This window comes from Primulina huaijiensis, chromosome 15 (assembly GCF_012295235.1).
Source record: "Primulina huaijiensis isolate GDHJ02 chromosome 15, ASM1229523v2, whole genome shotgun sequence".
Lineage (NCBI taxonomy): Eukaryota > Viridiplantae > Streptophyta > Magnoliopsida > Lamiales > Gesneriaceae > Primulina > Primulina huaijiensis.
The window spans coordinates 1,870,307-1,893,964 of record NC_133320.1 but is presented as its reverse complement, the minus strand read 5'-3'; the positions used below and the strand labels follow the sequence as shown (position 1 = coordinate 1,893,964).

At 31.3% G+C, this 23,658-nt stretch overlaps 3 protein-coding genes and 1 long non-coding RNA gene across 10 annotated transcripts; 2 read left to right on the top strand and 2 right to left on the bottom strand.

Annotated features, from left to right (window-relative positions):
- Positions 1-796: 796 nt before the first annotated feature.
- On the bottom strand, positions 797-6,220 carry LOC140960450 (protein trichome birefringence-like 16). Of its 3 annotated transcripts, XM_073418726.1 has the most exons (5): positions 6,154-6,220; positions 5,333-5,637; positions 4,661-4,831; positions 3,783-3,978; positions 797-3,356 (listed from the first exon to the last, which is right to left on the bottom strand). In XM_073418726.1, the coding sequence occupies exons 2-5, from the start codon at positions 5,487-5,489 to the stop codon at positions 2,528-2,530; spliced, it is 1,353 nt and encodes a 450-aa protein (XP_073274827.1). In that variant the 5' UTR covers positions 5,490-5,637; positions 6,154-6,220; the 3' UTR covers positions 797-2,527. The 3 variants fall into 3 exon arrangements, with proteins under 3 accessions (XP_073274827.1, XP_073274826.1, XP_073274828.1); XM_073418725.1 differs by lacking the exon at positions 6,154-6,220 and having other exon boundaries at positions 5,333-6,147; XM_073418727.1 differs by lacking the exons at positions 5,333-5,637; positions 6,154-6,220 and adding an exon at positions 4,989-5,301.
- Positions 6,221-9,464: 3,244 nt separating this feature from the next.
- On the top strand, positions 9,465-14,880 carry LOC140960449 (probable methyltransferase PMT26). 5 transcript variants are annotated; one of them, XM_073418721.1, is made up of 11 exons: positions 9,465-9,905; positions 10,037-10,193; positions 10,387-10,441; positions 10,677-11,756; positions 11,839-11,988; positions 12,301-12,571; positions 12,732-12,842; positions 12,928-13,102; positions 13,644-13,916; positions 14,073-14,267; positions 14,350-14,880. In XM_073418721.1, the coding sequence occupies exons 4-11, from the start codon at positions 10,719-10,721 to the stop codon at positions 14,576-14,578; spliced, it is 2,442 nt and encodes an 813-aa protein (XP_073274822.1). In that variant the 5' UTR covers positions 9,465-9,905; positions 10,037-10,193; positions 10,387-10,441; positions 10,677-10,718; the 3' UTR covers positions 14,579-14,880. The 5 variants fall into 5 exon arrangements, with proteins under 5 accessions (XP_073274822.1, XP_073274821.1, XP_073274823.1 ...); XM_073418720.1 differs by lacking the exon at positions 10,037-10,193; XM_073418722.1 differs by lacking the exon at positions 10,387-10,441.
- A 671-nt stretch (positions 14,881-15,551) lies between these two features.
- On the top strand, positions 15,552-16,421 carry LOC140960205 (uncharacterized). The gene has a single exon (XM_073418368.1). The coding sequence runs from the start codon at positions 15,569-15,571 to the stop codon at positions 16,235-16,237; it is 669 nt and encodes a 222-aa protein (XP_073274469.1). The 5' UTR covers positions 15,552-15,568; the 3' UTR covers positions 16,238-16,421.
- Positions 16,422-19,064: 2,643 nt separating this feature from the next.
- LOC140960543 (uncharacterized) lies at positions 19,065-19,925 on the bottom strand. Its single transcript, XR_012172183.1, has 3 exons — positions 19,716-19,925; positions 19,548-19,611; positions 19,065-19,461 (listed from the first exon to the last, which is right to left on the bottom strand). It is a non-coding gene; the product is annotated as an uncharacterized lncRNA (long non-coding RNA).
- Between the last annotated feature and the right edge of the window lie 3,733 nt (positions 19,926-23,658).

Below are 23,658 nucleotides of genomic sequence, written 5' to 3'. Positions count from 1 at the left end.
TAACTGAATTTTATTTTCTTCAATTTATTTTAGAATTCACTAACAGATGGGAGAACAAACCAAAACATGTATTTATTATTACTATTATTTTAAATTTTATCAAAGAGATATATGTTTTTTAAAAAATTGAGTGCAAATTTTATTCCAAAAAGTGGAAAATAAATTAAATTTTATTCTAAAAAATAATAACTAAATTTTTCATTCTAAAAATGATAGCTAAAATTCAGTTTTCTTCAATATATTTTAGAAGTTATTAATAGCTAGGAAAAAAACAAACAAAAAACATATATTTATTATTGTTATCCTAGTGAATTTCATTAAAGATATAAGTTTTTTTAAAAAATAGAGTGCAAATTTCATCAGAAAAAATGGAAGCTAAATTTTATTTTTCTTCAATTTAATTTCAATATTAATGAATGCTATTTAATGAAGATAATGACATATATATAAATCCACAATTTAAAATTATATATTTTGAATCGTAATAATAATAGTTAGGAAAAAACAAAAAAAACATATATTTATTATTGTTATCATTTTGAATTTCATTATAGATATAAGTTTTTTTAAAAAAATGGATTGCAAATTTCATCACAAAAAATGGATGCTAAATTTATTTTTCTTCAATTTAATATATATTCCATTAATTAATAAATAAAAGCAAAACAAACAAAGTGATCACATGTATTAATGAATATTATTTAATGAATATAAGGATATATATGTAAATTCACAATTCAACTCATATATTTATAGTAGTAATATATTATAACTTTTTATCTAAAGAGAAGTGCTTAATCTAACATGTCAATATTATAGTTTGAATCGAAATCAACCTGAGCTCGAACTTAATATTGTTCATCTCAGTCGTCGGGTCGGACTCTTCTCGTTTACACCCTTATCTAGATCCTCATTGCATGCCTTAGACAATGCTGATCTTCCCCCAGTCATGTATGATGTGAGCTCTGCGTCAATTTGTTCTGGATTTGCTCCGATTCCATTTTGTTGATCCGGCCCATGAAAGTAGATCTTGCGAAAGAGTATTCACATAGTGAACATCGTCAACCACATACCATTTCATCCTTTCTACGAGTAAATGATTAATTCAAGTTCTAACATAATAAGAGTCAAGTTTTAATATAGCTTAACAAGTACGTGTATCGTCTCACATATATTGATATACAATAAATTTATCTTAAGTATAATTTTTTAATTAACTAGCAGATAAAGTGGATAAATTAATAAACTAAATTAAAATAAATTAAAAGGATAAAACAATACAATATAAATAATTTAAATTAAAAGAATAAACAAACGATTGTTAGGATTTTAGTTCAATTCTCTCCTAATCTTCTTTAATGATTGAATTTTAATTTGGAAGTTATGCTTTTGACGGAATTCCTAACCTGCCAATATATTCATATGAGTAGTGTCTATAAAAGCATAAATGATGAAATAAACGTGAAAATGGACTCCACGTGAAATGAAATGCAACAATGGACTGAAAATAACACACTTAGACACGTAAAATCGACACCTATCGTTTACCTACCTGTACATACGTATACTCTGACATGGAACATATACTTCTGGAGAATTGAAATTTTGAATAATTAGGAGACTCCCTCCCCTTAATTTTAGTCAATGTTGAATTACACCCCTTGTGGTAAAGGGCGCAGCTTCACAAAAATTATTTAAATCTTATGGATCTGGAATAGATTTTAGAGATCTCCATGTAATTTTCCCGAGACCTTAAAAGTCACAAGTCGTAGATACGACTCGTTGAAAAAAGCCATTGTTCAATGCAGATTAATGGAGAGTACCTTGATATTTTGTGGATGGCCCTTCAGCTATAAGAAACAAAAAGTAAGATGACAAAGAGGCTGCCTATTCTGAATGAGATAACACAGACACAAACATCAATGTTAATTATCATGAGAAGAACAATGAGGAGAAGAAAGCTGTTAATTACAATTTACCTCCTACCTTCTGTGACTTGTATTTCTTTGGATATGGTATCATATCCAACTAAAGCTGTTTATTATAATTTACCTCCTCAAATATTGATAATTGGGTTTGCCACTATATTATCAATTCCATCGCTTTATTCCTCAGGAATGTTTGAGGCAAAAATAAATAACCCTTAACTTTAAATGTGATCCATATAGTCAAAATTGTAACGCTCAAAAGGCTCCTCACTTGCAGATGCCACAATTACATTGTAAAGCAAGAATCAGCTGCTCGTACATTTCCTGCTGCCGATCAATGTTATCAACAATCAAAACTATGCTAGTTGAATTCAGTTGTCTAGAACTATCTTTGCGCACAATTTTGCACATATTCTGGCACCATCTTCTTGGTGATCATATTGAACTGCCATCACATCTCAAAAATTCGTGTACCAAAAAAATCCCGAGCACAAGCTATCTGATGTGGAAGAGGGTGATTGAGGATTGCATAGATAGATGCTATATAAAAATTTCTTTCATTTGACGACATAAGGCCATCCTCAGAAATGAAACAGATCCTACAGCTGTGCATAAAGCAGTTCATTCCATGTATCAGGAATTCCGGGAAGGCACCAATGCAAGCAGTCGTTGATACCTACCGATGCTTTTATACTGTATCGAGATATGTGACCCTCATCTCTCAGCAGAGAAATCGCAGTAATATCCAAAATCTTTACCTTTGTACCTTCAACGGCATCCTCGATAACGGGATCACTTGATTTTTCTTGAAATATTTCGCTTCCTTTGGTCAGTGGAGTCAAGTTATCACAGTGACCTCCTGTGTTCCAATCCCCATCTAAAAAATGTCTGGGTGATATTGTTCGGAAAAAACCTTTGAGCTGTGGACGCAAGTGAATGTTTGAATCAAGCCATCTGACAATACTTTGTATTGCATAATTCTTTGCATTCCCCATTTCTGCAAGTTTCCTATCTGTGACAGGCCTTCCTTTTGCATGCATCAACCATCTGTTTGCCCTGAACTTCCCCCGGTTCCAATGATGTCCTGTGTTAAGGATAACAACATCAAAGTGATTGAGAAATCGACTCAAAAATGCAGGAGGACGATCCAAATGCATGGCAAATTCAGTGGCTGGATCAGTGGCGTTAATTGGCTCAATTTCACAGAGGCTTGCTGACCAGTAATATAGAATAGTGGAATTGGTATCAGGAAATCGATAAGCCCATCCATCAGGACGAATGGCCCCAGGTGGTTTGACAAGGCCATATTTCCATCCCACATTTTTTACTTCTGGCTTCTCCTCACCGCCAGTGACCATACACATAAGAGATTGAAATTGTTGTCGACCCAATGAATCTCCTATAAATGCAACAGTTTTGTCCTGCATTCTGAAATGTAGTTATGTTAAGTTCATCGATACAAATAACAGTCTATGTTGTTATATTTAGCTCATACAGCTTCAGAATAGCTACTATTTGTTTGGTCATTAAATATTTGATGAGTTTCGTTTCTCTTCTTCGGTATCTGGGAAACCTTTTTCCTTTCCTCTTTTTTCTCTGGCAATCCAATGATCCAAAGATATTGATGAACATGTTCAGTAAGGTATGTGAGATAATTCATAGCATAAAGCATGATCAACACTACAAGATCAAGACTATAAATATAAAGATTAATATGGAGTACTTCTTTAAACTCTTAGCATGGTGGCAGAAGCTTTAATTTTTAAGTGGCACAAAAACCTATTATTGCCAAATAAAAAGCAGTAAAATTGATAAATTTTTAGGATTAATAGTATTCAAAAAGACAGAACTTACCTTCTCAAAAATTCAGCACCTTGAAATTCATGCATGTCACAGTTTTCGGGTTGCCAACGATAACCTTCATAAGAAAAATCAGTTCGTTGTGTTAATCTACATGCCCACATATCTGACAGCCACTGCTTACATCCAAACCCAGAATACAGAGGTCTCCGACTGTCTGCGATCCATCTTCCTTTAGCATAATTACAATCTGTGGAATAAAAAAGCAAAAGATAATAAGCACAATACTTGACATCTGTTAGAAATCAAAGAATACATTCGAACTCTGGTTTCTGACAACGTCATTTGTACTAAGTTTTTAATGGCATCTGTTTATAATTGTGACATGAGAAAAACATCATAACAAATAAAGGAATCGTGATAGATAAAACTCAGCAGTTATTAAATCAGACTAGCATATATTAGAGTTGAAATCCTCAAATAAAACTCAAATACACAAAATCTGTAATACAACTTTGGCATAAATTCACAGAAGAGTCTAACAGTCAAATTATAACCAATTCTCCTCATCATGCATGATCAAAACAGGTTAGGACACCTGGCCCCGCGAGGATTTTCAAATTTTCTGGGATCCAATCTAACTCTAAATAATATTATTATATTATTTTCATTGATGTAATTGGTGTCACTAGGCTTTCCTTTTGTTGCTTTTTTTTTAACTTGCATCTTTAACAAAAGCCGACTTCTGTCTTCTCTCCTTCGCAATTAATTTTTTTTTTTTTCATATTAGACATAAAGAAAATTGTGCCCCCATCAGAAAATGTTTCAAATCTTGGAGCTTTCAGTACCAACGTTCACTTCCTTCACGTAGAATAATCTCTAAAGAAAGTGAGAAAAATATAAATTGATAGGTGGAAAACAAGATGGCCTACCTTGCTTCTCAAAAGAAGAGGTCACCTTGTTCTCATATTTTCTTTCAGATCTTTCTGTAGTCTTGTCATATTCGGTGGTTTCTACTACCTGTGAATATGAATCTTCCTCCGTCAGCAGTTCCTTGGAATTCAACAACATTGAAGAATCAGCAGCATCATCCACAAAAAGATCTGTGATTTAGAACAAATTAAAATAAAGAAAAGGCAAACAGAAAAGGCGAAAACCGAAGGTAGTTCTACTCAAACAGTGTTCGATTTGAAAAGGCACGTAATGTAGCTGCTTGATTAATGCTGAGAAATCCAACAGATTCACAATCAAGATTCTTACCAAGAAACAATGATAATTTTATAGACCATGTCAATTTTCGCACAATATGTGAAAGTGCCACAATGTTACAAAAGTCGCGAGATTGCTACCATAAAGTATCTCCGTGTTAAGCTACGCCTCCTCACCTTCTCTAAAACAGGCAACACACATCTAAATAACCACGAAATGTTTCATCGTATACTGGTCTCTACGAATTTTTTTAACCAAGAAGAGGGGTTCAATACATAGAAAAGTACCATATAATTCAGTAGCTACTTGCAAATGCAATCAACTGGGACATAGATTGCAAAATGCTGCTTCGGTGGGTGACAAATTCTACCAAAAGGTATTTGAACTGTAAATACCTGATGTATGCGTAGTAAACTGCTCTGGTGCTGATAACAGGCCCATAAGGATTGGATTACTCTCCCAACACCAAAAAAACATGGTGGTGAAAACAAGTGCAGCTACAATAAATGAAAACTGCCTTCCCCAGATTCTACCCAACTGTCCCCCCTTCATCTCTTTATGCACACTCCGGAAAAATATCCACAGAATCAAGGCCCAATGGCAACTTTCTGCAGCAAATTGAGCATGTAGACTGGCGATGGCCGTTCACGAGATATCAATACTAGAAATGTAGGATTCTTCGAGTCATGGAAGCTGAGTACTGAAAAGCTCAAGTGTATCAACATTACTTCGAGAAATAAGCATAAAAGAAGAGTTCGAGGGAGTGGAAAATTCTGGTGCACATCGCAATTAGAGTCAGCACGCAATTGTTTCCGTTCCCCTCAACAAATTGCAATGACGATAAACTAAAACAAGCGCTCTCTTTTTTTCTGAGTAACGCGAAGCGTGCACAAATCGATCAGATTTTTTTTAAAAAAAAAAAAAAAACTACTGGGAAATTTCCACATTTGAATGGCAATTGCCAAGAGAAGCTAATCACCATAATTACTATCGCAGGAGAAAAAAATTTACTCCACACAATCTAATGCAAATTACAGCCAAAAATAACCTGAAAACGACAGTACGAATATAAATTCCAAACAATCACACCACGAGCTGCATCCCTTCAAGAACAAAACGCCAAAAGAAAAAAAAACCGAATGCGAAATATGAAAATGCAGGCCTTGATTCCCTCAACAATCGTCTACATTCAAATGCATGCGTACTTTCGAATTACCTGGAATTGAAAATGAAGTTAGATCTGCCCAAAAATCCCTAGCTTATCTCCTTTTTGTGTGTGTATGGAACTATGGTACCTAGTATGTAATTCTACAAAATCTTAAATTTTAAATATCAAAAATAAATTTTTTATTTAAAATTTAAAAAATTGTCTTTTTTTTAAAATAAAATGTGTGAACTGGTTGGATTAGTTTTTGACCGGTTCAGACCGATTTTGATCGGGTTGACCGGTCAAACATGTTTTTACCATTTTTTGGATCGGCAGTTTGATCTGGTTTTTGAAAACACGGTTAAGAATGACATGATTTAAACAAATTTTTTTTCTAAAATTTGTAATAATGTTCATAATTAGATATGACAATTAAATATTGTAATATTTTATGAAATTAGGCTTTCTAAAATGTGATTTGCATAATTAAGCGGTCCATATAGTATATAGGTAAAAGAAAAGAAAAATAAAACTATAATGCATAATTTGGTACACATGATAGGATAAACATGTGATATATAATATAATGATAAATTAAGGATAAAAAAGATGTAGGATATTATATTTAATGTTTGGTATGATTTTAATAAGAGTGATTAAATTTATATATTAGATTATAATGACAAAATTAATCTTATCATAATAAATTTTATAATTTCATAATTGTTTCTTGAGTTCATATTTATTTATTTTTTTAACCTAATTTTATATATTATATAATATGATAATTGAGCCCTTGATTTTGTGAATCGAGTAAAATATCAATTTTTAAGGTTAATCGAGTGGTACTAATAATTTTATTGAGATTTATAAAAATCATTTATATAATTATCTCGAGTTCATTTATATAATTATAATATTATATAATATATAAAAATAAATAAAAATGTTTTATTGATTTTAATTTCTACCTACTAGCAGAGATTCATAATTATATAATTATCATCTAGTGATACTAATTTAGAACTCGCTCACATATAGGATGTGATCATATTTTTAAATTTTATTTTTATATATTGATGACAATGAAGTCATTTGTGGTATTTTTATCATTAAATTAAAATTATCACATCTAATAAAATGGATATTTTATCTTTATATAAAATTATTTATCACGGGCACATGATATTATCATGTACTTTCTAAAAATGTACCAAAATGGGATAAGGAGGATTATTTATCAACTTCTCTATTATCCCGTATACCAAGCAATACCTAAAATGATAAATAATCAATAAACGAAAATTGATAAAGCATTTGGAGGATTTTGAGATCGAATTCAATTGATATATGAGAAACATAATTTATTATAAAAGGTGAGGAGTTTGTGGTTAATCTGATCCTCCTAAGAATAGAAAATAGATCATATATATAAACAAATTGAATCGAATTGAATCGAATAAAAAAAATTTAAATTCAGATTTGGCTTGAATTATATATCAATAAACCGGACCTCGAGTTCAACACGAACAATTCAAACATCCTTGCAATCTACTATTGATAAAAAAAATAATTAATATATAATAATTATATTATATTAATAAAATACTAAAAACTAATAAATTAACGAATAAAATAATTTGATCGCTTTATCGACTGGTCTCGATCGTCTCGATCTGCTTATGTCTCTAATCATAAGCCATTTGGAAGACTGTCGTTTTTACATGTAGATTATAAAATTATAATAATAAACGAAAATTGTTGCTCAGACGGTGGAAACTAGCACCGCTTTCTGTGTGTGTATATATATATATATATCAATTTTTTTGAAAATATTGACAATAAAATATTATCTATATGGTTATAATATAATATTATTTGACAGTTATGAAAATTTTAAATTTAAAAGATTAACATAATTTTTATTTTTTTAGACGTATCTAACCAAAGATGAAAATGGAAGAAAAATTTCGGTTATAAAACCCCAAGTTATAGAATTTTTTTTTTTACAAAATTCAAATATGTAAATAGACCACATTGATTTCTGACATTAGACGTGTTATGTGTCTAAAATGTATATAAATAATTATTATGATTATTAATATATCGAGTTGATTTATATTTTTTATATAGTTTTTAATTATTATTTATATAATGATAATGAAATTATATTAAATATATAGTTTGTAAATATAATATTTGAATTTTTAAAATGGATTAAAAATTATAGCTATGAGTAAATTATATTTAAAACATTATTTATTTAAATAGATTATATATTTTCGTAAAAACTAATTAATATTACAAAGTCGAACCACTAAAAACATCAATCATTACATATAATATAGATAATAATTTAACCAAAGAGCTACAATCTGTCTCGATAATACTTTAACTACTATATTCTTACATTTGGTACAATAAAAATAAAATGAATAATGCTAAAGGTACATCTAAAATATCGTACAACGATATTTACAACAATTAAATCGTGAGATTTTGATATTATATCGTGAGATTTTGCATTGAATTTATCATGAGATATTGATACATAGAATTTTTTTATTTATTTTTTTGTGATAAGAATTGTTATGCAAATTTGATTTTACATATACGATTATTCAAATAAAATATATAGTAAAGGGCATAATGCATTTAATGCACAACATAAATAGTTTATATTATATTATATAAGAAATATGGACAATATAGGTAATTAGTGATAGCTATGTATACTCTAATCCCAATCACCTTTCACACCTACTGAGTAATAAATTTCAATCCGATGTAATAATAATAATAGCCTCCAATGGATATGTGAGTATTCCAATTATCATATGTCCTATTATTCCGATTAATATTTTATTAGACGCATATGTGATGTAAAGTTTGTCTAATACGATTTAAATGTCTAGTATTAAAAGTGTTTATTTGTATCGAACCGAACCAAAAAATCGGTTAGCCTGAAAAAAATCGAAATATTTTAGGTTTTTTGGTTTAAGAATTTCCACTTTTTAATTTTATTTTTATATATTATTAATAAAAAAATGATTTTAAAAAAAAATTGATTCTCAGTTTGGCTAACTGAGCTAAAAACCGAATCGAACCGAAAATCAAAAACCTCAAAAAACTAAAAATGGGACCAAATTAATTGTTTGATTTTCGATTCAAACTGAATTTTCGGTTCTGGTTTAATTCTAACGGTTAACCAACCGTAAACTCTCTAGATTAGCATGATTTGTAAACTAAAGTGTAAGTAGTCTAATATGAAAAAAAAAAAAAACTTTGTGAGTTCTATCATTTATTAAAAAATAATAATAATCGAATTTAAAGAAAAAATGTAATATATTTTGCGATATGTTTATTTATTTCTTCACTTAACCCCTTCATCTGCGCCATCACTCTGCATCACCTCTCATTTCTTTAATCCAAGTAAATGCATACATATACACACGCTCTCACTCTGTGAGAATTTCACGGCATTCTTGTGGTTTCCTCTAATTCTCCATTTCTCCATTCTCTCAAGAAAGTAGAAAAGAAAAGGAAAGAAAAGGAAAGGAAAAAATCTACAGCTATATTGAATGAAATAAAGGAAACCCACGAAAAGATCCAACCTTTTTCTACATCTCGCGCATTTCTTTTATGTATGTATGTGTAATAATGATACATACGGAGAGATACCCACTTTAAATAATTGCACACATTTCTTGAAACCAAATCCTTTGATCTTAGTGCACGCAGTGCGTGTTGTAAGCAGAAAATGGGTCAGTGATCGAAGTTCTTGTAGCTGAATTGGATTTATAGCGAGGATTAATAGAAAGGTAACTGAAATCCCAGCTGCTGATTCGTTTGTGGGTTCGTCCTTCTTAGCGTGAATCTTGAATCTGTTGTTGTTTTGTGGCTCATGTTTGTTAGATTTTTCATTACATCTTGTTCTCTGTGTTGTGTTCAGATTTATTTATTGATTCAAGTGTGATGCGTGTTTGGGATCTGGGGTATTGATCAGTTAGCTCATAGCTGTTCTTCAAACAAGATTGGTTTGATTTTCAGATGCTCAAGGGAGGAAAATGTAAATTTAGCTACGGGATCTTTAGGCGGCAAGAGTAGAAGTAAATGCAGTCTGATTCCAAACAACTTTCTTTTTTGTTTTTTATTTTGTTTTGTTTGTCTTTTTTCATTTTCTCACATTTGTGATGATTTGATCTTGTGATGATGTGGTATTGCTCTCTCTTTTTTTATGTAGTCTATTAATACGGTGCAATATATACTGACTTGCTTTAATGAGATCATACTTTCTGTCAGGAGTTATAGTCTCATTTTATGGAGAATTTGAGTTACGTCATTCACACTTAGATTGGTAATGTTCCGTTTCAAGCGTGATCTGCCCCTGGTGATGTGTTTAAATCATAGAAAAATATCATACAGATCACATGATGGCTTTTAATCTTTTTCATTTCGTCTAGCAAAACTTTTCAGACTTGATTTATTCAAGGATACTTTCCTTATTTGGACACACTAATGATAACTAATCTTCGAATTATTACGAATACAAGATGATATCCGATCTCATAATTTGTTCATGATACATACAGGTGTAGAATAAAACCGGGTGATTGACACGTGCAAGTTCAATAATGGCTTTAGGAAAATATTCTAGAGTTGATGGTCGAAAATCGTCATTATCAGGCTACTGTTCAACTGTCACAATAGTAGTTTTTGTAGCCCTTTGCTTGGTTGGGGTATGGATGATGACATCATCATCTGTCGTCCCTGTTCAGAACACTGATGTTTCAAAGGAGAACAAGAATGAGGTGAAGACAAATGATGTTGAAAGCAACATTGATACTAGCAATGAGAATGGTAATAATTCAGGTGATGACAGCGGGGCAACTGATGCGGGAAAGTCGAAACAGTTTGAGGACAATCCCGGTGATTTACCTGATGATGCAACTAAAAGCGACAATGATGGGGGTTCAAATAATGAGGAAACGAATAACAGTCAGCCTAAAGACAGCGAAAAGGTGATTGAGGAGAAGCGGGAAGACAAACCGGAGGAGAAGTTTGCCGAAGAAACCAAAGAAGATGGTCGAGAAGATAATAAGGATAATGGATCGAATAAGGAGTCGGATAATGGGGATGAAAATCAAGAAAATAAGGAATCTGAGACTGACAATAAAGACTCTGAAGCAGGAGAGACTGATGAAAGTAAATCTGATGATAGTGAGAAAAATTCTGAAGAAATTTCAGGTGAGAACAATGATAAGGAAAATGAAGATGATGAAAAGAAAGATGAATCTGATCAAGATTCCGTTGAGAAGAAGGATAAGCCAAGCGAGGTGTTTCCATCAGGAGCTCAATCTGACCTTTTGAATGAATCAGCAACTCAAAATGGGTCATTCCCAACTCAGTCAACTGAGTCAAAGAATGAGAAAGAAGCTCAAAATTTGTCTCAGCCAGAGAATCAAAATGGTTATAGTTGGAAACTGTGCAACACAACTGCCGGGACGGATTACATTCCATGCCTCGATAATTTGGTAGCCATCAGGAAACTTCCATCAACTAAGCACTATGAACACAGGGAAAGACACTGCCCCGAAAATCCTCCAACTTGCCTTGTTCCACTTCCTGAAGGATACCAACGCCCTATTGAGTGGCCAATTAGTCGAGAAAAGGTAAAGTGGCAAAGAGTTTGTGCTCATTTTGTAGTTTAGGTTCTGGTCATTCTTAATTATTCTTCATTACTTCGTTTGACAGATTTGGTACCATAACGTTCCTCATACCAAGCTTGCAGAAATTAAAGGACACCAGAATTGGGTTAAGGTTAGCGGTGAATACCTCACTTTCCCAGGTGGTGGCACTCAGTTCAAGCATGGCGCTCTTCATTACATCGACTTTATACAACAGGTAAGATGCTAAAAGTGTCCTGAATCTGACTTTTGTTTGGAACTCTGGTGGCTGCTACATTGTCAGTTTTATTCATTGCCTTTTTTTGTCTGTTTTGGGAAGTTTTTAAATGACTGAATATATCTTTGTGGCATATGTTTACTGTGTTCTGTGGTCCGTGTGAAAAGGTAATTTAACGACATTCTACCCTCTTCATCTACTGTCTCAAATATGACAGTTGTCAAATTTGTTAAAATTAGTCATTTTATGATAGATGAAATGCTAATTAGTATAAAGAAGTTGTCTCATTCTTGATTATTGATTGTTGTATAGTCTGTTCCCGATATCGCATGGGGAAAACACTCCCGAGTCATATTGGATGTTGGATGTGGAGTTGCTAGCTTTGGGGGATTTCTCTTTGAAAGGGATTCTCTGACCATGTCATTGGCTCCAAAAGACGAGCATGAAGCTCAGGTTCAGTTTGCACTTGAAAGAGGAATACCGGCTATCTCTGCTGTTATGGGTACAAAGAGGCTCCCGTACCCGGGGAGAGTTTTTGACATTGTCCACTGTGCACGCTGTAGGGTCCCTTGGCATATCGAAGGTACTTCAGATATTCTTGCTACTTTAGTTTAAAAAAATCGGACTATTCCGCGAATATTTGACTTAAAACTTGTATGAGAAGCGTTACTTTGATAATTAAAGAGCTTTTTGATAACTATGTAGTTATCATTAGTTTTTTCTTTAACATGTTACATGTTTAGGTGGTAAACTTCTCTTGGAGCTGAATCGTTTGCTAAGGCCTGGTGGTTTCTTTGTTTGGTCTGCAACTCCCATTTACCAGAAACTTCCTGAAGATGTAGAGATTTGGGAAGGTACGGTCTACTATCTCCTGTTCCTTGATGCTTACATGGTACATTGGTTCTTACATATTGTACACTTTTATGGTGATATTGACAGCCATGAAGAAATTGACAAAAGCAATGTGCTGGGAAGAAGTTTCAATTACCAAAGATACAGTGAATGGAGTAGGAGTTGCAGTGTATCGGAAGCCTAATTCAAATGAGTGTTATGAACAAAGGCCATCCAATGATCCTCCACTGTGCAAAGACTCTGATGATGCAAACGCTGCCTGGTATGTTCGAAACTCTTAATTCTTCTTGAAAGGTTCTAATCATATAGCTTGCTACTGAAAATCGAAAATGATACAATACCATCTTTAGAAAATCTTACGATACTCCATAAACTGGCAATGATTCATTGTCTGTGCAAACGTAAAACTTGTCAAGCTCTGGGCCCATACACTACTAAATGTGCTTCACTAGCAAACTCCTCTGTATATATTTATAAACCCCTTTACTCAGTTCCCGAATTTGATGTGGGATGAGTATTACAACCCATCTGGACTTCCTTTCAATTACCATTCTGGCACACCCAAATCCCGGGATTCTTGCAAAAGAGAGTATTCAAAATATGCTTTAGTAGCAACTATTTCGCAATCTTTCTTGCTTTACAACATGATTAATCAAAGTTGCTCAAATAGTCCATTCATATATTTATTTATAAACACCTATATATACTATTCCTACAACATGATACAGGGAGAAGCGATTACAAAATAGTGGTTGGGGATTGTATATGGCAAGTTTGATTTTAGTTTATCTTGATATGTTCAGGAATGTGCCTTTAAAAGCTTGCACGCACAAAGTTCCTGTTGCTCCATCCGACCGTGGGTCTCAATGGCCGGAACAATGGCCTGCGAGGGTGGAAAAACCACCTTACTGGTTGTTGAGTTCACAAGTTGGAGTTTATGGAAAACCGGCTCCCGAAGACTTTGCTGCAGATTTTGAACATTGGAAACGTGTTGTGAGCAAATCATATCAAAATGGACTTGGGATAAACTGGTCTAATGTCAGGAATGTCATGGACATGCGATCCGTCTATGGAGGGTAAACAAAAGTATCCATTTCTTGTCATTTTGTCGAGGAATGATAATTCACTCCCTCCCCCTTGTAATCTTTTCAAACATATAAACTCATTTGTTTCACTGCTGACCATTTTTTTCAAACTAGCCATGGCATGGCTAATCGATGACCCGTTTTCAGATTTGCTGCTGCTATGAAAGAAATGAATTTGTGGGTCATGAACGTTGTCTCTGTAGATGCTCCTGATACACTACCAGTTATTTACGAACGAGGGCTGTTTGGAATTTATCACAATTGGTGTGAATCATTCAGCACTTATCCAAGATCGTACGATCTTCTCCATGCAGATCATCTTTTCTCCAAGATCAAAAAGAGGCATGTCTCATATTCAATATTTCCATTGATATAATTTAAACACTTTCTGTCCTCTTACCTTTCTTCATCTTGGATCCAACAGATGTAACTTCATGGCCTTGGTAGCTGAGGTTGATCGGATTTTGAGACCCGAAGGAACGATTATAGTCCGAGACACAGTTGAGATCATTACTGAACTTGAGAGCATCTTCAAGTCCATGCAGTGGAACATTTGTATGACGTATTCTAAAGACAAAGAAGGATTATTGTGTGCCCAAAAGACCATGTGGCGTCCTAAAGAAGCAGAGATGGTTCAATATGTCATTGCTTAAAAGAACTAGAAAATACATGGGGTTAAATTCTTGAAGTTATGAGCCGCCAGCCATGGAGTTTAGGTATTGTTTTGGTATGGACACACATATAGAGATGCGTAATCTCTGTATTTTTCCTATTGTTTTCGAGCAAATTAGTGTAGTTGTGCTATGCATGCGTTTTTTGAGGTTTGCTTCATTGTGATGTTGTATTACTAGTAGATCATTATAGTCATTCACACACACACTTCAAAGTGTAAACACTCCAGAAATCAAAACTGCTGAGATTCTCTATACAGACATGTCTTCCCATTTTGAATCAATTCAAATGTTATCTCAAATACTTTAATGTATCAATAATGTCTTGTTTGCTTTGTTTGGCCATCATATCGCGACCTCGCGGAGGAAGTTAAAACTAGCTAAAACTTGGGTATCTCATTCTGGGTTGAACTTTGTTAGCATGTAGAGTCTCGTTTGCATGGAGATTCCGGGGCATAAAATCTAAATCAGCGCCATTGAGTGACCACAGGTTTTAATACCAAAAACTGATAAATTAGTCTTTGGCCAGGATAATCTAGTAATATATATGACACCTTTAGTGATAGTCAAAAACTCAAAAACATGCAAACATACTTTGAAATTTAAGTTGCTTTATATGTATTTGCATGTTATATTTGAAGAACATACGTTTTCTGAATTTTAAACGCAAACAAAATAAGTAACTAGTTTTTTTTCATTACACAAGGACAAAGTTTTGTTGGTTTCTAAGTCCAAATGCATTCTTACAGTATAGAAATGGCATTATACTTTATCATTTCAACTTGTGAAATTACTTGAAGACCCTTCATGGATGAGAGCGAGTCAAGGGGACTCGTTGTTAGAAATGATACAAGCCATTTACCTTGCTATTATTGTGCATATTTTCATGCTTCTCATGCCATTTATCTCAACCCTTGTAATAAAAAAAACCCAAAACTTGGAGAATTTATTTTAATCATCCTCTAAAAAGACATGAAAAGAGCTAGGGACAACGAATATGAGAGCCCTCCAAATAGACCCTTTAGAATCAATCAAGAAACCACAAATTCAAACACTCAAAACATCACCACTTTCCCCACAAATATCAGTAGTAGCAATGTTTCAAATGCCAACAAATCGCCTAAAGACACCAACAACATCAGCAACGACAACAACAATAACAAAGAACAGGACCGATTCCTCCCAATAGCCAACGTAGGCCGCATCATGAAGAAAGTAATCCCCGGAAACGGTAAGATCTCTAAGGATGCCAAAGAAACCGTCCAAGAATGTGTCTCCGAGTTCATTAGCTTCGTAACGGGGGAGGCATCCGAGAAATGCCAACGTGAGAAGAGAAAGACCATTAATGGGGACGATATTCTTTGGGCGATCATGACTCTTGGATTCGAAGATTATGTAAACCCTCTAAAACTATATCTCACAAAGTATAGGGAGATCGAAGGAGAGAAACTTAACGTGCCTAAACAACAACGTTTGGAACAACATGATCCAAAGTCAAATGTGTCGTATAATAACAGTGTGTATGGTTCGACAAATATGATCTCTCAACCTCCATTTGTGTCGAATGATCCTGCTTTTCCCCTGTCCTTCTCTCAAAATTCGACGTTGCCTCAACAAGACAACATCGACGGCCCTTGGTAAATTTCATGAAAGAACAGTTTTGTGCTTTGATTTTGTATTTTATGACATAGGATCGGAGAATGTTTGATTTAATACAATGTAGTATATACATACAGGACAGTATATAATATAGTTGATTCATTTTTATCACATATGCGTTTGTGCACAATCTTTCTCCTCTTTGCACATTTTTACGATGTAGCAAAACTCTGATAAGAATGAATATTGCATCGAACAAATACTTGGTATGAAGAATATGGATTATAGAATATAATTCATGCATAGGAATTTAATTTATTTTTAAATAAATATAATATACATGGATTGTAGAATATAATTTGTCGAATCTTGAGGTACTTTCAGTTAATTAACAGTGATAGATTTTGGATTCTGGTCACTAATTTGGATAGCTTTGATTTTGAGCTCCATATAATTTATTATCTTTGATTGAAAATGGCTTGAATAATTTATTTTATTTATTCAAATTTTTACCTTTCCATGTTCAGATTTTCATGTAAAACTAGGTACGGGCACCTCAATTCTTGTTGAGGTGTCCTACCCAGGTGTATAGTATAAAATATGGGTATTTATATGTTTTTAGAGTTATTAATTATTTGTTTATATTTGTGAGCATAGTATTTTTTATGTTCTTTTGTATTCGTATTCAAACGATTATTATTACAAATTGACATTGTGTTTAACAAAGTGAAAAATATGAAAAAAAAATTTATAAAAGTGAAAATAGGTAGAAAAAAGACTGAATTGATGTTCAAATAAGAGAAGTTTAATAACATGTTGCAAATTGAATATAATGTATTGTTTTATCTCAAATATAATGGAGAATCTATTTCATAAATAAGTTATTATAAATTCGAAAGTAGAGTATCCGTATTTTGGTATTAGTTGAAAGTGTGTTACATTTAATGATGTTGACGCTAATGAATTTGTAAATGTGGTAACTTTAACTTAAATATAAGTTGTAGTATGAGCTATTAAACAATCAATAGGAGTACAAAAAACTTTAGGGTAATCAAAGAAATTTGAAAAAGTGTTAATATAGATATGATTTCAATATGTTTAATTTTTTTTTTTTTAGAATTTAGTTGATGGATTTATGAATTTTGTAACTTAGGGTTTTTTATGACATATAAACATGAGAGTTAATATTAATTTATAAGACAACTGAATAAAAATGATAACAATGATGGTCTAATAAAAGAAATTAAAATATATGAATAAAAATTGTTTGGAGCTCGTATTAATCTAAAGTTTATAATACGTTTACGCATATGTATAACGATTAAGCATTTTCGATAACATAAGATAAATATTTTATTATTCATTTAATGTACATGGTTGTTTTGATGGAGTTCGTTGGTATTTACGATTGCCTCAATGCATGTTGCATAGTTTAGTAGGAGCAATAGTTTTGATTTCATGTTCGGCATATTTCGTAAGATGTCCTATATTGGACTGGAGTAAACGCTTCCATTTAGTTCTTTCACATCTTTCTGAAATAGATAGTTAAATTGATATTATTCATATCCAATACAAATTATAGTAAAGATTGTTTTCTATTGAATTTGGTTCATATACTGAGAATTGGTAGTTAGCAATTGATGGATATCGAAAATTTATAACATAACAAGTATGTTAAGCGTTAGGTAATAAAGCATATAAGTATATATGGGGTAAGAAAAATTACAAACAAAATCCATTGTCAAGATTACATGCACTAAAATTGTACATGTTTTCATACAATGGATGTAAGGGTTAAAAGTTTTAATTTCATATTTAAAGTACTATTATTACATCTTTAATTTGCCGATCATCTTTAATTTTTTTCCCAAACGACAACAAAATGGAGGTATCACACCAAATTTTGTAAATTAACATAACCACTTCATAATTCACATAAAATTTACATTATTTTTTCCAAAAGTAGAAACCCAAAACGTACGAAATGTGAGGTTGTGAACTCGTCATTATAAGCATAATTGAACCCACATGGCTAACTGTTGCTTCGAACATGAGGAAAAAAGCCAAAAGCCAAATACAAAAAAAAAAAAAAAACAGCAAACGTGAAGTACATAATGCATCACAAAATAAAAGAATTTAAAAAATTGCAAAGAGAATCAATGAAAATATCCAATAATATTACCTCAATTCATTGCAAAGTAAACATCTAACACAAAGAAAATAATTCACAAAATTTACATCTTTTATTTAAATCATGTCTATATTAACACTTTTTCAAATTTCTTTGATTATCCTAAAATTTTTTGTGCTCATATCGATTGTTTAATAGCTCATAATATAACTTATATTTAAGTTAAATTACCACATTTATAAATTTATTGGCGTCAACATCATTAAAAGAAACACCCTTACAACTAATACCAAGATACGGATACTCTATTTTCGAATTTATAATAACTTATTTATGAAATAGATCTTTCATTATATTTAAGATAAAACAATACATTATATTCAATTTACCAAATGTTATTAAACTTCTCCTATTTGAACACCAAGTCAGTCTTTTTTCTAACCATTTTAAATTTTATCAATTCCGTATTTTTCATATTTTTCACTTTGTTAAACACAAAATAAATTTATAATAATAATCGTTTCAATACGAATACAAAAGAACATAAAAAAATATTATACTCACAAGTACAAACACATAACTATATATAAATACTCATATAGTATACTATACACCTGGGTAGGACACCTTATAAATACCAAGATTTATACTTGTTCGATGCTCAAACACGTAGATCAAATCAGACCCAGTTAATGCCAATGGCGAGATATCACCACACAACTTTTACATTACACGGAGTACAAACACAAATTACATAAGCCGACACGTCTATTATTCATAAACGACAAAGAAAATATGGACCTGATATATTTCACCGATTACGTATACAGAATACAAAATCATACACGTACATGGAGTACAAAAAATATATATAACTACCAAGAAATACCAATCCAATGAAGAAAATAACAAACACTGATTCTACCCATCCGGGTATCATGTACAGAGGATGTCATTTGGAGACCATAACTCTTTCAGCGCCACAATCAAGGGTGACTTATGGAATTCAATCAACCAAGTCTCTTCTTCTGAAAGCCACTCAAGAGTGCATATATACGAGAATAAAAAAACCTTCATCTGAGGAATGTAGATCCACCAGGAACTCTCCATATAGAATCACGCTATGTACAAATCACTGGAAATTCCAGGTATATTAACACAAGCCTGGAAGAAGTATAGGAAAGAAATCTGGAAGCAAAATCTAAATCCAAGCAAGAGAACCTCGGTCATTAGCAACTTGAGGACGACCTCCAGTGGGTGTAGGTGGTCTGTTAGCATTGAGTACCTACGTCCACAAACAGACACCATATGATTATCGGCATATAACAGCTTGTTTAGTCAAACAAAAGACGAGATTCAGAAACAAGAAGTATGAGATAACTGAAGCACCTGCATCCACGTGTCTTCTATATGGCGTTCGGGAGAAGTCTCTGGAGATGAAATTGCAGGGGGTAGTGGGTGAATTAGTTTTGGAACAACAACTAAATCTCTGCCCAATGCCAAGATAGCACCAGCATTATTTGCAGTACCTGAAGAAACAAACCAAAAAATAAACAAGTCAAACTTTAGAGGATAAAATCGATGAACGAGCGAATAAACGAGTTAGAAAAATATGTTTAGAATTGGTTGATAGAAGGTTACAATGGACTTTCATAACAATTTGAATTATCGACAATAGATATGAAGCAGTTGTAAGAGCTCAACGTACAATTATGTTTGTGAGCGTGACATCAATCACAAATTTTCCCCTCGAATACTGTACCAAAAAATTACTATTGTTTAAAAATAAACAAAATAAAAGTCAAATTCCAATATACAATGTCTATCATTTCCATGAAACATAGGATATGTCAATTTATTTTACCCCAAAAACCAGTTATAAGATTCTTTCCATGACTTCTGAGTTGAGTCAAGGTGTCTAACCAGATATGTGTATCACTAAGTTGCGAACGCTAGTAAAATGCAAACGTCAATGTGTACAGTATCACGTTAACACAAACATTAAAAAAAAGTTATAAAAAATTAAAAGATGGAAGCGAATAATCAAAAATAGATTTTCATTATATATATATATATATATATATATATATATTTCAAAATCATATATAATAATAATAATATATATAGAACATATCCCTTTCAGAAGCTCTTTTGTCGCACATGCATATAAAATTAAATATTATATGATAATCAATAAGTAAAACAAATCACATTATATGTTGCCTTATCCTTTACAAATTTTTATATTATAGATTGATTGAATCCACGTCAAGTGCAAATAGCAAATCCATAATATTTCTAAATGACGCAATAATATTGTATATAATATATTAGTATAAAATAAATTATGCTTGATATTTAGTTAATATTACTAGCTACTTTGCACACGCGGTGCGTGTGTACAATTTATTTTATAATTATTTATAGACTAAAGTGAAATTTGACAAATTATCGAAGGACTAAAGTGCTATTTGAATAGTTGTAATTTAAAAAAAATAAAAAAAATGTTTTTTGAAATTAAAAAAAAAAACCAAAATATAATTGTGATATAAAATAAGGGCAAAATTGAGAAATAAAAAAACAGACCAATTTTTTTGTCTGTATTAAGGAGATTCTTAATAAATAGTAATAGATTACACGATCGTTGTTATATTATATCTGATAAAACAAACCTGACAATGGTGACATGTCTGATGTCATCCATGCTCTCAAGTGGAAAAAGAACTAAAATTTTAAAGATGCCACTTAATGGACTAAAACCATGAATTGATCAACAACACGATCATAATAGAATACGTGCAAACAAACATATAATTTCATCTTGATTCCGAAATCAAATTAATTATAGGGTCAAATAATTCTAGCTTTCTTAACAATCATGTAGATCTTGAATTTAATTGATTATATGATACGTGGCATTATTAGACCTATCGAACATGTACTTCAAGGTATATAGTCTAAAGACTTACAGCTACGCAAGATTTTCAACCGATATACAATTTTCAAAACAAACTGAGCTAACATTTAAATTTTAGAATAATAATGAATATAAGGTTCATTTGGAACGAAAGTCGTGAAAAACAAACCAGCTGAGGTTGGACCCAAAACGCAAGTCTTTTGCAAAGCAAAGGGAATTTTTGCATGCAGAAGCACAAAATTTGGTGCAGAATTTAGATAATGAACACAGCAAAAAAAAATCCCAAGAAATTTGTCATGCAATGTCTTGAAATTGGTTAATTCTTTGTTTTAATTACTCCTTTATGTCCACATCAGGTGCAAATTTTTGTAGATAATATCGGGCATATAATCTTATAGCCTGTATCTATATTTTGAATAAAATTTTGTGGTAGAATTATTATAAATTAATATTCGATTATTTAAGATGTGCAATAAATTATTTAATGGGAAATAGCTAGAAACCTAATTTTAGGTAAAATAATGTTGATATTGGTTAGATCCAATTTCTTAGTTGATATAAATTTGATTATTTCTTGTTTAATTATTTGTTTAATTGAAAAGGTGGGTATTTTCTTTCATTTAATGTGAAATTTTAATATATTACTTTATATATAATAAAAGAAATTTAAGCACTTTCGAATTTGAGCATTTGATTAGAGAAATGAATTTAAAATAATTAATTTTAAACAATCCCAATAAATCAATAGTTTGTCGATATTAAATTATTTTGTTTGAAAAAAATCCGTGCCTAAAAATAATCCTAATTAACGATGTGAGGGACTAATAAATGTGATTTACATTAATGTCGTTTTGCCTATATTTATTTGTCGTATTTGTGCATATATACTTGGATTTATTATTTACTAGAAATAATGCACGTGCGTTGCACGTAGGAAACATATGTTGAAGTAATTAAAATTTGAAATAAAATTAATTAACTCAACAAAAGATAACGATAATAGTATTGTAAATTTTGACAATTCTTGTTAATTAGTATATGTAACTAATTTGAAAAAAAAAAAACAAACATATTTTTTTAATTTTCAAAAAAGATTTGGACTACTAAAATTTTTCTCATATCTTTTTTATCATATTGTTTTCTTTAGTTATTTGTCATATTCTCTCAATAATGCATATATTTTATTATAATATTCAATTATTACAATTTTTTTTGACAACCAATGATATGCAATTTTTTATTTACAGTGTTGTTTGATTATTATTATTTTTCATGTAAATTGACAACATTTTCTACAAGATGCTTTTACTTTCTTAGTCACCTTTAATTTATTAGACACTTATACTTGATAACATATAAACTACACATTATTATTAGGGGTGAGCAAAATTTCGGTTAAACCGAATTAACCGACCGAACCAAGTCAATTCGGAAATTCGGTTTTAAAATTAAAAATATTCGGTTAATTCGGTTTGGTTACGGTTTTCAAAATTTTGAAATCGACTAATCGAATTAACCGATAAAATAAATACTATTATTTAATAAATTTTTATTATTTATCAATTTTATTATATTTTTAAATTTTTACTTTTTAATTTTAAAATCAACCCTAATTATAAAGAAAAATGTGTGATGTATGTGATTTTATTTTTTTATGTATTTGTGTAGACTGTAGTGTTAAAAAAAGTACATATATAATTAAAGTTAAATCACGAATTTTTTTAAAACTAATCGATTAATCCGGTCACCAACCGAATTAACCGATTTTAATTTGGTTCGATTTTCATCGGTTATGAAAATTAATTCAGTCGGTTCGGTTATTGCTAAATATTTCGGTTCGATTTGATTATGACTAATTCGGTTCGGTCGGTAACAAAACCGACCGAATGCTTACCCCTAATTATTATAACAATCTATCATCACATAAAAAGTACTGATGGATTGATTTTAAAAAATATTGATTAAATGTTGTCATTTATTTACAATTTATAATAATAATAATATTTTTGACAATATATCATCTTTTTACTGACTCTTATGACACTTATTTTAATATTTCATATCGACTCATAAGTATAATTAGCACAATCAAATTACTAATGTCATATTGATATTACCTCCAGAAAAATAATATATTTAATTTTTCTAATTGTTTAAATATCATAACGGGAACATTTGTGTACTCTTATCTTGAAAAAATTCATTGCATTTATAAAGTTTGAACGGTAAATATAACTTTATAGTANAATTTTTGAATTCAATTTATTCACGATGATTTTTCATAACAAAACCCAACTCAAAATAATAAAATTTAGGATTCATAATTATTTTAAATATGATATAAAAATAATATGTGGAGATTTTTTTTTACATTTTAGTTGCAAAATTCAGTGATAAATGCATGTAGGTGTACTA